This window comes from Schistocerca serialis, chromosome 6 (genome assembly GCF_023864345.2).
Source record: "Schistocerca serialis cubense isolate TAMUIC-IGC-003099 chromosome 6, iqSchSeri2.2, whole genome shotgun sequence".
Classification (NCBI taxonomy): Eukaryota; Metazoa; Arthropoda; class Insecta; order Orthoptera; family Acrididae; genus Schistocerca; species Schistocerca serialis.
In genome coordinates, this window is record NC_064643.1 from 291,452,781 (window position 1) to 291,466,540 (window position 13,760).

The 13,760-nt window shown below is 38.6% G+C and overlaps 1 protein-coding gene across 1 annotated transcript in view; it reads left to right on the plus strand.

The window, feature by feature from the left end:
- LOC126484414 (collagen alpha-2(IV) chain) overlaps nt 1–13,760 on the plus strand; it is a 277,927-nt gene that overhangs the window by 189,870 nt on the left and 74,297 nt on the right. Inside the window, exons 16-17 of the mRNA XM_050107923.1 lie at nt 2,792–2,954; nt 6,885–7,007. Of these exons, the coding sequence (XP_049963880.1) occupies nt 2,792–2,954; nt 6,885–7,007 (286 nt within the window). The remainder of the gene's footprint in view (nt 1–2,791; nt 2,955–6,884; nt 7,008–13,760) is intronic.

Genomic DNA, 13,760 nt, shown 5'->3' on the forward strand with positions numbered 1-13,760 from the left:
AGAAAATTATTCTAGAGATAGAGATGCTGAGTTAACAGATTGTAATGAAATTTGTGCAGCATTCAACATTCTTTACTTGATTGGCCTCAAAGATGAAATCCACATATATGTAGTGGAACTTTGGTCAAATGATGGAACAGGAATTATTGTTTTTAGATCCTACATGAGTTACAAGAGAATTTTATTCCTGCTCAGGTGTATTAGATTTGCTGATAAGGAAACTGGGGATACGAGATGTGAAACGAATGGGTTAGCATCTAAATATGGCATCAAAATATTTGCTCTGTATAGTGCTTAATCATTCTACACTGTTTCATTGTAAGTGTATTGTAGCAAGCAGCCAGAAGGGCTGTTTTTTGCTTCTAATAAGCCATTTGATATTGCGTGTAGACTAACTGAGCTGATAAAGGCACAAATACAAATGTGACAACAGGTAAGTATTATACCAACTACAAACTGGCTCTCTCTCTGTTGCAAAACAAAATCACTTGTGTAGGAAACACTAATAAAGGATAAAAACAAACACCATATGAGTTTTTGCCCAACAAGAACAGAGAAACCAGTTCTGAAGATTATTATCACACTGTATGTGCCTAAACATAACAAATCTATTGTACTCATTTCCAAAGGCACAATGAAGGAATAGTAGATGAGGCCACTAAGAAATCTCACATAAAATTTAGATTCTAATAAAACAAAGGGTGGAGTTGATACTGTTGACCAAATGTACAATAAATATTCAGTAACATGAGTCACAAGAAGATGGGCTATGGCTATATGGTATGCAATGTTGAACATGACTGGGTATCAAGGCTCAAATGTTATTTCAAGCAAATGGAAAGAATAAGAAACATTCATGTCAAGTTTTTCTAAAGAACCTTTCTTTTCAACTCATGAAATCACATCTTATCAGAAGATCAGCAATACCAGGTCTACTACCTGATGTTAACTTGTATCTGTGTCATTAGAAAGTTCAAGAGCTGCATATGCAACATCAACCAGTGAAGGAAAAAGGTAGATGTGAAATTTGTGGAAGGGCAAAGAATAGCTCCACAACAATAAGATTAGTTTGTATTTATTTTTTCTGCAGAAGTCATTCTCAAACAGCAGTTTTCTGGGGAAAATGTTGTGATTACGCAATTAATTTACAAGTAATTTATTGTAGTGTATTAAATTAGATTTGTAACCTATGTGGGACCATTGTTATGCATAGCTTAAAAGTTACCTGCAATTGCTTTATGAAGCAATGTAAATTACTGCAATAAATAATAAAGTAAAGGACATTTATCATCACTGTGTACATAATACACCATGTGCCCGCTCCTGTACCATTAAAGTGCGTACCTGCTCTAGGGTGAAAAGGATGATCAAGCTATCTAGGTACTGAGGGGCTTGGCCATAGTGGAAGGGCCAGTGGGATGTCAGCGAGATGTTGGTGGCCATTGGGAGGCTAATTCAACCAGCACCAGCCACTGTTGACACCACAACACTGATGGGCTCCACCAAAGAGAAGAAGAAGATGTCCAGGAGCGTTGAAATTGGGCTGCGGGTGGTGGTCACACTATAGACTATGAAAAGGAATGCATCCATAACATGAACACTCCAAAGGAAACAAGCTGGCTAAGGCAGTGGTGCTGGTGGCACAGAAGGATGAACTGGATTGGAAACTTGCACAGAAATGAGCACTGGAAGAAGAATAGAACACCTGTGCACAGATGAGTCACAGAAAAGGAAACGTGTGATGATTGACACAAAAATTTAGAATTGTAGCAAATGATGCCGTGCTAGTGGCAAAAGGGACCATGCAGGCAACAAACATGTGCTCTGAGTAGGCACTAAAATGGATCTGAAAACCTATGTGTGTCAGAGCAGGGAAGGGACCATGCTGGCAGCAGAAGAAGCCACACTGACAGCAGAATGAGCCATGCTAGCGGTGGATTGAAAAAACCATGCTGATGGCAAAAATGGAAAAGCCGTACCAGCAGCACAAGGAAAGAGCTGTACCGGTAGCAGAAAGGAAGAACTATGCTAGTTGCAGAAGGGCATAGCTGTGCCAGCAGCAGAATGGAAAAGCTGTGCCAGCAGTGATATGGGAGAGCTATGCCAGTGGCAGAAAGAGAAAGCCATTCCAGTGCTAGAAGGGCAGAGCTGTTCCAGCAGCAGAAGGGAAAATCTGTGTCGGCAGCAATATGGCAGAAAGAAAAAGCCATTCTTGTGCCAGAAGGGAAGAGTGGCGAAAAGGCGATCAGGGGTTGGTTGCAGGCAGAGCATTCCCAAATGCTGATAATGTGACCCCAAAACCCCTGGAGTGAAGGCGGTGATAGGATCATACATGAAGATGTGGGGAATGCCTATCAGAAAGTGTGGTATAGAACATGGTAGTGTTGGTGCAGGCAGACTCAGGCTGGCCTGTGATGTTACAACAAAAATTCAAGAAACATTTTTAACTGTGCCTTGATTACTATTTCAGTGCTATCAACCATCTGCCAACAGTAACTATCACCTGTGTACTAGAACACTGATGGAAGAGCCATTTCACAGCACAACTGCTTTCATTTGTAGGGTTGCCCACATCAAAACACATAAACATTTTTGGACATTAGATCTTGCATGTTCGCTGTTAACAGAATTGCTCCTATAACGTACAGAAAACTTACTACTTTATGATGTGTCTTAATTCTGTAATACACAAAATATTATTTTTCAATTAGTATATGCTGTAAAGAAGGACAAAAAGTCAAATATATAAAAACACACTGAAACTCATTTGGCAATTTCTCTTCACTCTCAGGGTGAGTCTGGGCCCCCTGGGCCCACAGGACCTCCTGGACCAGTGGGACCAAGAGGTCTTCCTGGTCCAAGAGGAGAGAAGGGTGAGACTGGCCCAATGGGTTTCCCTGGAGAGCCTGGGCGAGATGGTCAGAGGGGGTTGCCAGGACCTGCGGCACCTAAAGGTAAGCCTAATTTGTTGTGAACTGAATATTGTTTAGAATGGATGGCTACAGTTAATGTAATATTGATAGCCAACACAACCTTTCATCTGTGCTCAGTTATTATTTAATCTCCACTACAATCTCATTTCTTTTGGTTCATTTCAGTGTTTTGTTTGTTAATGTGGTCTTCAGTCTAGAGACAGGTTTGATCCAGGCAAATCTCTTCATTTCTGCAGAACTATTGCGACTGTTTTCTGCGTTCAGCCTCAGTCTCCCTCTACAACATTCATCAGGATGTGTTCTGTCAGCTTATCCCTTCTCTTAAATAAGTTGTGCCATAAAGCTCTTCTTTTCATTAGTTATCCGATCTAGCTTTATAATATTCAACACACTTCTGAAACACCATTTCAAAAGCTTCTACTCTCTTCTTGTCTGTGCTGTTATTTGTCTCCATATCACTTCTAAATAAGGGTACACTCCGGTCAGATACTTGTAGGAAAGACTTTCTAATATTAAATTTGTATTCAGTGTTAACATATTTCGCTTTATCACTCCCTTCTCAGCTATTGCCTCCCTTTAATGTTCCCCACCTTACAAGTGCATCATAGAACTATAAATTTGCTTTTTTGTCAACGGTAAATTACATTCATTAAATTGATGTAAATTGGTAAATAGCATGCTACCTAGACTAAATATTACTCCAAAACTGATAAAATGAGTGATAAGACAATATTTGTTTTAATTTACCTTTGTGTTCAGTACAATGTAACATAGGACAGTAAGCTGGCACAAGTAAGTTTGGAACTATACTGAGTCTAACAAAATAAAATATTTGCTTTTCATACAGTTAAAACCAATTAACAACACTAACAAGATAAATACAATTTTAAAAAGTTAAGAATGAAGCTTCCCTTTTGCCGGAGCCTGAATATTTGCTATATGAATATTACCGTCACATACACCTTGGTAATGGAATCTCAGTCCACCGGCTTGTACAGGGCACAAGAAATAGTTTAGAAACTAACCTGGAACAGCTTGGTATTAGAAACAGGAAACAACCATGGCTTTTATCAATAACAAACACTACAGCTAGTGCAGCAGACCAGAACAACAGTAGTGCTAATAATAACACAAAATCTAGCAAGCCAACTGTCCACTGACCATACGTGCAGATGGCCATATATCAACAAGCCAATTCTCAAGTCATAGCCTGGCCACTGAGCAACCCCCTCAGTCCTCACTGCTCTGTCCACGCTACCTGGCAATCAGTGAAAGGCCAGATAAACACTTCAAAACCAGAGAGACGAGCCCCACTTTCAAGCAGCAAAGTACAGGAAGTGGTACCAACATAGAGGGCTAAGTCAAAATAGTGCTACACTTTGCACAAACTAATATGAGACATCACTCAAACATAAAAACCACTGTGATAATAACACACATTGGTGTTATGCAAAGTTAAGTAAACCATAAGTTTTGTTATGCATCCACTTCAAATGTGGATGCAAGACAGTTTTTTTTATACATTATGCAATGAACATCATTTACCAGTCACATATAATTCCAAAAGTATTTATAACTGGCACCCAGCACTAGAGAGGCAGTTGAGTGTGCATGAATTATCTTTACAACCAACTATTTCACAATGAAGATGTTGCAGTCATTATGACATAAGTTTTAAATGCCAAAACTCAGTTAACCCTTTGAGTACCACATAAGCCATTCCACAACATCTAATGGTACACTGAGGTACTTCTACGAACATAGTGTGTTGTAACAGTCACTTACAGTATTCAAAGCAACAATCGGTGTGGAGATTATGTTATGTAGTTGTAGGAGATTGTACATGTGGTTTTTTTTTTTTTTTGTAGTGATCATATTGAGGAGATCACTGATATTGAAAGTGTATCTGAAGTTATTGTAACATAAATTTACATTTATAATACTGGTTTTATGAGCAGTTTCAAAATGAAACCTCTGGGGCAGTATCTATTCTGTTCTGTACTTATGATATAAATATATTAAATTTGAGTCCCATTCTTGTTTGGTGTTTAGGATTATAATTTTATTAGGCCTTACGCGCTAATCAAAGGTTCCAGCTGTGAGATTGTATCTAGGAAATATACAAAATTTCTTTCAAATATATCTCATGAAATGATGAGTGGTTGAAAATTTTATGTCTCAGTGGTTCCAAAGTGAAACTGCTTCCTTAAAAAATAGAATGTGTAATTTTTGCCAATTTCTGCTCGTATTTGTTTTTCACTATAAGGATAAAGGTCATTTTTGTGAAAAATTTCAAAATTAGTTTTTTAAAATATTATTAAAATATATACATAAAACATTTGGATGGAGTTAATCTCATCACAAATTGAACATGCTAAATAGAACTTTTACTGTTGATGAATGTTGACCACAAGCATAAAAACATGAAGTGTAAAAATAATTAGGGGAATCAATCAGTTTAGACAAGATGAAACACGCATGAACAAATTCTGTCAAGCATGAATGTCATGGTTGCATTGTACATGTAAGCCAAGGAATTCCTCAGTGTTAGCCTAGACATGACAAAAACATTGTCACAAATCAGTGCCACAGATAAATTTTACAATGACATCTCTGTGTGCAGCACTACTGTACAGGGCCACAATTGGATGGTAAAAGTATAATCAACAGTGTAGCATCTGTAGAAGCATTTTACATTCGGTATGAGAGTCGATGGTATGGTAGAGAATCTTAGACATATTGTCTAATCACCCTTTCTCAGTACTTGTAACTTTGACATTATTCTGGAAGTGGAAGTGCAGGTGTGGAACACACAAGTGTTACACACTAAGAAATTACTTTATACCAATGATGCTGATCATTTGCCATCATTTATCATTTGGTTTTGCTGCTCTAGCATTGACCATGTTTGACAGATAAAAATTATTGGATATAAGATTCACCTGTTATGCGAAACATTGTTTTTCATAGAGATATAAACATACATTAGCACCATTGTGCTTTCTTTATTTAAATCTGTAAAATTTGAACTTGTTTTAAGTGATAATGAATCTACATAAATTAAGTTTAAAACAATTTTTGTTTGTTGTTGTCCTTACCTTTTTTTACATTATATGGTTTTGTAGGATCTTCTGCACATTATTGTGTACATACTGGTTGTCATTTGCTACTAAATTTTCTTTATGTGAATTTGGGTAGCCAGTTAATACATTACTTTTTACCTAAACATAATGTTGTTGTGCTATGATATTTGACTACTGTAATTATGATTATTTACATATAGCTCTCATAAATCCTTTTTCATCTGCATTCCCATGAGTTGTTGCAAAGCACACACAAACACTGCCGGTATTTTGCAGAAGGTCTGCAGAATTATCCAATAAATTCACCATCATTGCTGAAGACATTAAAAGTAATTTGATGGATGTTAAGTTTTTGGAAAGTACTTTTGCATTCATTTTTTTATAATGAAACAATGGTTTCTGCATACATTCCAGTTTTTCCTGTTGACAAAGTGAACCGACCATCATCATTTCATTATGACAAATGAACAGACTTGTACCCAATAAAATGAACCTCTGTACCTCTAAAAATATTACAACTCTTAATTTTGTATGACATAAATATAGTTTTCTTTTTCTTTTAAGTCAATTATTATGATGTTTACATTATCTTATTGGGATGTAGCATTACAAGCTTTACCCTCTTTGCCCCTTTCTGTTTTCTTACCCAAAATAACATGTACCAAAGTTTGAGACTTCTTACTGCTCTTTCTGTCACTATCACCCAAATTTTTCAACTGCTTTCTCTTTTTTAAAAGGTTCAATTGGTTTTTCAGATTTTCTGATGTAATTTACAAAACTATTACCAAGTACGGTGGTGTAACTGAGAAAGTGCTATTACCTAACATTGGAGATAATATAAGACAGCATGATATTTTTTGTTTGCCAGGAGCCAAAGGAGAACCAGGAATTCCACAAATTGGGCCACCTGGACCACCTGGACCCAGAGGGCTGAAGGGTGAGAAGGGTCTTCAAGGACCACCAGGGAAGACTGGGACTCCTGGACTCCAAGGTAATAATCAGGATAAGGTCAGGTCTGCAACTGTCTTCATATTACAGAAAGGAATTACACTAATGGACTAAAGTCTGAAAATTTACTGGGAAACAGGAAAGTGAATCAAAAAATAAGTTGATCAGGTAATTAAAGGTAAGGGACAAATATTCCACAGAAACTAGCATGTACTAGACCTCTTCAACAATGTCATCTTAAACATAATTGAGAAATGAGGTACTGTCAGGCCAAAATAAATAAACAAACATTGCAGCGTATGCAAGACAAGCATGCATTGTTCGCCATCCCAAGCAGAAGAATACTTTCTTGGTGCTCCATGATTTTAACTGTTTTGAGTGGGATAAACTGTTGTGTTCAACACTGGTACAATAATTTAGAAGGAATCTTAAGTTCATCCAAGTAAAATATCTGCACATATCACATGTTTATTTACATATTGTCAGAAACAGTATGAAAAGCTTGTAAGAGTGTTGAAGCATAGGTTGTGCTGAGAAATAGTTGTTAAGAAAAAAGTTTGATATATTGCATTGTTTCTGAGTTAATTAGCATTAAAGTTAGCCAATCAGGCCATTGCACATGCAAATTCCAGCAGCCCATGAGATACAATATGTGTCAGTTATTCTCATAGAGTAGATAATAGCACACAACACTGCCAAACCTTTGGCTCAGTTTCAATACTTACTAGCATCTAATGTCCAGTTTTCGTACCTCTCTCTGTTTTGGTTTTAGGAAACCAAATGAAGAACACATTTGACAACTCCTTCTCTGGTGGGCCGCTTGAATTTGCATATGTAAAAGCCTGACTTGCTTACTTCAGTAGTAATTAACTTGGAAACAGCACAACATATTGAATTTTTTTCTTAACAATTATTTCTCAACACAGCCTACCTTGCAACACCCTTAAAATTTTCAGTCTCTTTCTGACCATCCCATACAAGCTGAAATCTTGTTTTATCTTTGTGTGAGACAGCATGTGCATGATAGGTCAAATTACAAATTCTAGATCCTAAGATTTTACTACCTGTGTGTTGTTTCCTCATTAACATTCACTGATTGTGTCAAGGTTTGTGTGTATCATATTATTTTCACATGTTTGCAATTGCTGTACAGGATTCACACTATAATATCGACTGTAAACTACATTGCTACTTCTTAGAAATGTTGGCAGCAGCATCATTTTTCAGGTGAATGTTACATTCTAATCCATTGGGTATTTATATGCTAGAAGATAAATTGTTGAGTTGTTCCAGTAACATATTTTGTAGTGAATCATGACTGTGAGCTACATTAGCATATTCTGCAAGCTTTGGCAGCAATATATTTTGGATCATCATTTCCACTAATCACAGTGTAGTACTTATGTAATTAGTGCAAAATTTTCGTTTTCTTCCATTTGTCGATTTGCTTGTTCAAAGTCGGTGTTTGAAATTTTATGATCCCGACATAAATATAATTCTTATAAATTTGAGTGCTGCAATGCAATATAGTGTTTTGCTTATATTGTAAGTGTCACATCATCTTTGATTTTCCCATTTGACTTCAATGTATATTGTCACCATTTGTTGCACATTACCGCTGTTTTTAACATTGTTGTATGAGTCAATTAGTGAGTCTAACCTGAACAAAAGTTCAATACACAAACTTATCGTCAAGGAATCAATAAATTTTACCCCAAGTTTTTCTCTCATTACACAGAAACCACTTTCTTTAGCAGTATAGCAACAGATCTTAAGGAGACTTGGATTTCAGGTACTGTAAGAGATCCAGAAATTGAAAGAGAATCAGTGAGGTTAGTGTAATGACATTTGTTCAGCATTCAGACAAAATTTGCAACAGCCATAATGGAGCCTCACTGTGATTGCTTTTCTCTTGCACAAGATCAGTTAGTTTCTATTCTCAAGCAGTCAGAATTTGCCCTAATGGCCATCAGGCCATAAGAAGCTGCTGAGAATCAGTGTGTTGGATGAACTATGAAGAAACATGTATCAGAGATTTCAAATGTGCCTCAAGTACTAGCCTCTCTCATAGATATTCCCTCTCCCCCAGAAAATATGATCCAATTACTAATTTACAATTAGACTGTGAATCATGAATCAGTGATAGTGCTGGGAATCCTTTAGAGGAAAGGCAAGGACCAGGGAGAACTCAAGATTCTATACTCATCTCTCTCATCAGCACGTCTGACATACTGTCTCCCAATGAAATTGAAACAAGGCTGTGTGACACACTTCCCCTGTAGAAAAGCTTCTTTACACTGTGTCAGGAGGAAGTGTACATGAAAGGGAGGGGTCTGTTAATCATTGACAGGTCAAATGTATGGCAAATAATTTTACCCCTTGGGAAAAGGGCAGCAAGGGATGGTAAGGACCACCTTGTGCTCTCATTGCATATGGCTCGGGACCTCAGTCAACATGTCTAAGAGACTGTTCTGGCAGCCATTTAGAGAACAGGATGCAATCTGTTGTACATTGTGTCACATATAGGAACAAATATTCCTGGTGCCTCATATCAGGGGTCATATTTGGTTCATTTAAGCACCTGGCAGAGAAAGTGGGCAAGATCAGCATTGCTCATGGAGTTTCAGTGTAGCTCACAGTCTGCAATATTGTCCTCAGAACTGATTATGGCTATCTGCTTCTGAGATGAGTGGATTGCTCAAACTAGAGACTCCAAAGGTTCTGAAAAAAGTGAGATTGTAACTTCCTAGACTTGCACCACATAGTTCAGAACTTTAGGGTGATCCTAAGTGGATCAGGCATGCATTACCCATCAGACAACACTACCCAGGTAATGGAATGTACACAGGAGTATCTTTGGATTAGGCAGCTCTCCATCCAGTCTAGGTAATGACAGCTGTAAGAGATTCCGGGTTTTCAGCAAAAGACCCAAAGCACTGCATCCCAAAGAAGAGTCCATTTTAATTCTAATGCTCAACTACCAAAGCATTCACAATAAAGTTACAGAGTTTGAAACAACCCTAAAAAGCAGTGGGGCTCATACACTAGTTACAGAAATCTGTCAGCAATCCAAAATCGACAGCATTAATTTTTTGGGGGGTAAATCTAAGAGTGAATCAAAAGGATAGGCTAATGAGACATGAAAGCATGACAGCATGCCATGTGGTACCGTGTCAAATGCTTTCTGGAAATCTAGAAATATGAAATCTGCCTATTGCCCTTCATCCATAGTTCTCAGTATATCATGTGAGAAAAGGGCAAGCTGAGTTTTGCACAAGCCTTGCTTTCTAAAACCATGCTGATTCTTGGACATAATCTTTTCAGTCTCAAGAAATTTTATTACATTGAAACTGAGAATACAGCAAACAGAAGTTAAGGATGTTGGTCTGTAATTTTGCAGGTCCGTTCTTTTATCCTCCTTATATATTGGAATCATCTGGTTTTTTTTTTTTTTTTTTTTTTTTTTCCAGTCGCTTGGGGCTTTGTGCTCAGTGAGAGATTCATGATAAATGCAAGGTAGGTAAGGGGGTAATGCCATAGTGTACTCTTCCTCAAATCGAACTGGGGTTCCATATCGTTCTGGTGATTTATTTCCTTTCAAATCTTTCAGTTGTTTCTCTACACAGGAATGCTTATTACTATGTCGTCCTCTGCTACCCGAGTAGCTGCTTCCTTTGTGTAGTGCACCCTTGACCTACCCTACAACTCCATATGATAATGCAGGTCTCAAAATCTGCAGCAAGTCTGTCACAGAGTCAACAAAACCTTTGGTTGATACCCTCCATTTGGCTCCACACCGAAGCACCCCAATCAACTGTAACAACGATGCTGCAAACTGCAAACTCTCCTTGCACCCTGTGCATGAGGCCAGCAGTCTTCACCACCTCCAACAGCCGCCTGTACGAACTGAGGATCGCCTCAGAACCCATACAACAGGTGTCATTGGTGGCGATGTAAGGCACAACGTGCAGACAACTGCATCCTGCACACTTGCTAGCCACAGGCAAGGCCACCTCCCCATCTTGGATGAGGCCCCGCAGCAGATATACTGAGTGCACAATGGTTTTTTTTTTTTCAGCCCTGAATGCTATCTACCAAATGGGCTGCATAACATCCCTAACATTGGGCCTTCCAATAACTAGTAAACCCATTGCCCCCCTGTGCCTATTCAGACCATGCCGAAGGAGTGGCCACCTGTCCACTCACAGGGTGAATGGGCAAGGCCAGGCACCCAGTCTCCACATTGGCCCTCCACCTCGACTGACACAAACACATTATCACCGATCTCTCACCCTGCTGTGAGGGAGGATCCATCGAATCAGGTGCACTAGGAGGTGCCTCAGATGCAGAGCCCATGGGCAAAACAAGTTACACCTGAGGTGTCCTATGCGACACATCAAATTCTCCGCCACTGCTACAACCCAAGGCAGCAACCTGAAGATGACTGACCATAGCCAAACGCTCATTCATTTATGCAACATTCAGAAGGAACCAATTAATGACACAAAGAGCTGTAGCAATACACATAGAGAACTGAGGCTGAATGTAGCTTGGCTAGCCGTAAATAGACTGGAGACCTTGGCAGGCTCACACACACACACACACACACACACACACACACACACACACACACACACACACACACACACACACACACACACACGCGCGCGCGCGCGCGCACGAGCACCTGAGTCTGAGGCACCCTCTGTGAACAATATAGCACTGCTGCACATGTGGTATTTTTAAAGTATGTGCATGTCTCTGCAATATCTCTGAAAACCATAGTTTGGTAGCCAAGTAATGATGGAAATATAGTAGATCAAATGGCAGAAAACAGACCTGACCTCTTCAGGGCACCTATGTTGAAACTGATATCAGTGACCAAGAGGCAATTTTGCCAACAATGATTACTAAACTGCAAAGGATAACTAAAGAAATAGAAAGATTTATGTGTTCAGAGCAGTAGATAAAGAGGTAGTAGCCTCATATCTCAAAGAGAAACTCAAAACATCTATTCCTGGGCAGAAGCATGTAAAGGCACTATAGCTCACATTTAAAAGAATAACTGACAAAGCATTAAATAGATATGTACCTATGAGAACAGTTTGCCATGTGAAGGATCCACCATGGTGTACAGTTGATTTGAGGTTATATGAAATAGAATGATCACATAGGCTCAATTGTAAGTGAAACAGCTGGCTGCTTCTTTTCATTAGTAGGAGATTGGGAAAATGCATTCAGTGTACAAAGGAGATTGTGCACAAAACACTTGTGCATCTCATCTTAGAATATTGTTCTAGGAATAACAGGTGATATTAAATGCTTAAAAACAACAGAAAATGGTCAAATGTTTGTTTGACTCACAGGAGAGCATCACATAAATACCGTAAAATCTGAGTTGGAAGGATAAAGGGGGAGGCATCAGAGAGAGAAGTACATTGGTGAGCACTGTGCTAGTTTATAACCAGAGATGATAAATGGACAAAGTGACAAGTAAATTTGGAATATGAGGAAGAGAGATGAGAAGTTAAATGACTAATACAATTAAACACTAGGATGAAAATAGAAAGGGAGATGGGGGAAAAACGAAAAACAAGAGAGTTACAAATGCAGATAAAAAAAATGTGAAGGAACAGAGTAAGTTATTGATTCAGTAAATGCTACCAAATGATAACAAATACAAAATAGTAAATAAATATTACCAAAATAGAAAACAAAGAGGGGAAAACGGAGAGGGTATTTTAAGGGAGGGTGGCGGAATGTGATGGTATGTTGAAGAGGAAGCTACCATTTCCAGAGTGCAGGGAAACTAGTACTAGATTGTTAGTAAACTAAATCATCCATTCAGTGCAGCAGCTGCTCAGATTGCTTGAGTCATGCTGCAGAACTTTCTCATTAACTGAGTCTGAGAGTACCAAGGACAGACATTTCTTCTCTGCCTGTTCATGCACTCATCTAGTTTAATGATGTTCAGACTGGACTGGAGCAAGGGAGCATTTGGTGTGAAAGGATTGGCTGCCAATGTAGAGGTATTGTTGCCTATTGATTGGCTTTACATGGATCAAGGTTTGGATGTGAGCTTCTATGAGGAGAAGTCCAATGTCTAATGAGGTGGGCTTTTGCTTTGAAAAATGACAAGATGAATTTAAGTTGGGAAAAGGAGTTAAAATGTTGCGCAGGAAGTGAAGGTATTCTTCATTGTGAGCCCACGTCACATGGGTGTCATCGATAAATTTGTACCAAGCCAGAGGACAATCTTCTAGATCTTGCAAAATGCATCTTCTATGAAGTCCATGAAAAGATTAGTATAGAACAGGGGCATCCCACTTCCCTTAGTGCCCCACACCCCTTCCCCCCAAGCAGATTTTAGGAAAACTTTCAGGTGGGGTTGTGAGTTAATGATATAAGGATGAGGTGCCCTGTCTTTCCAGTGTGATTTTGTAGAGCAAGATGGTGTTAAAGTGACAAAGAAGATTCAGTGTAGGACAGAAGTGGGAATGGATTTGAGTTGTTCCAGGAGGTGGTTGATGTCTTTCATGTTTGATGGGAGACTCTGTGGGATGGGATGGAGTTGTAGGTTTACCAGGGTTGAGATGGTAAAATAAAAGATAGAATATTAGCGTTTAACATCCTTTGAACAGCCAGGTTATTGTAATAGGTTGTGTTAAATATCAGCATAGCCATGTATCTTGTAAGCAGTCAGTAGTAGATAAGCAGCAGTGACTTAATATAATTGAGGGATTGTTAATAAAGCGCACAGAATTAGTTTCTAACAGGTGTTTCTCTTTGTTAATGC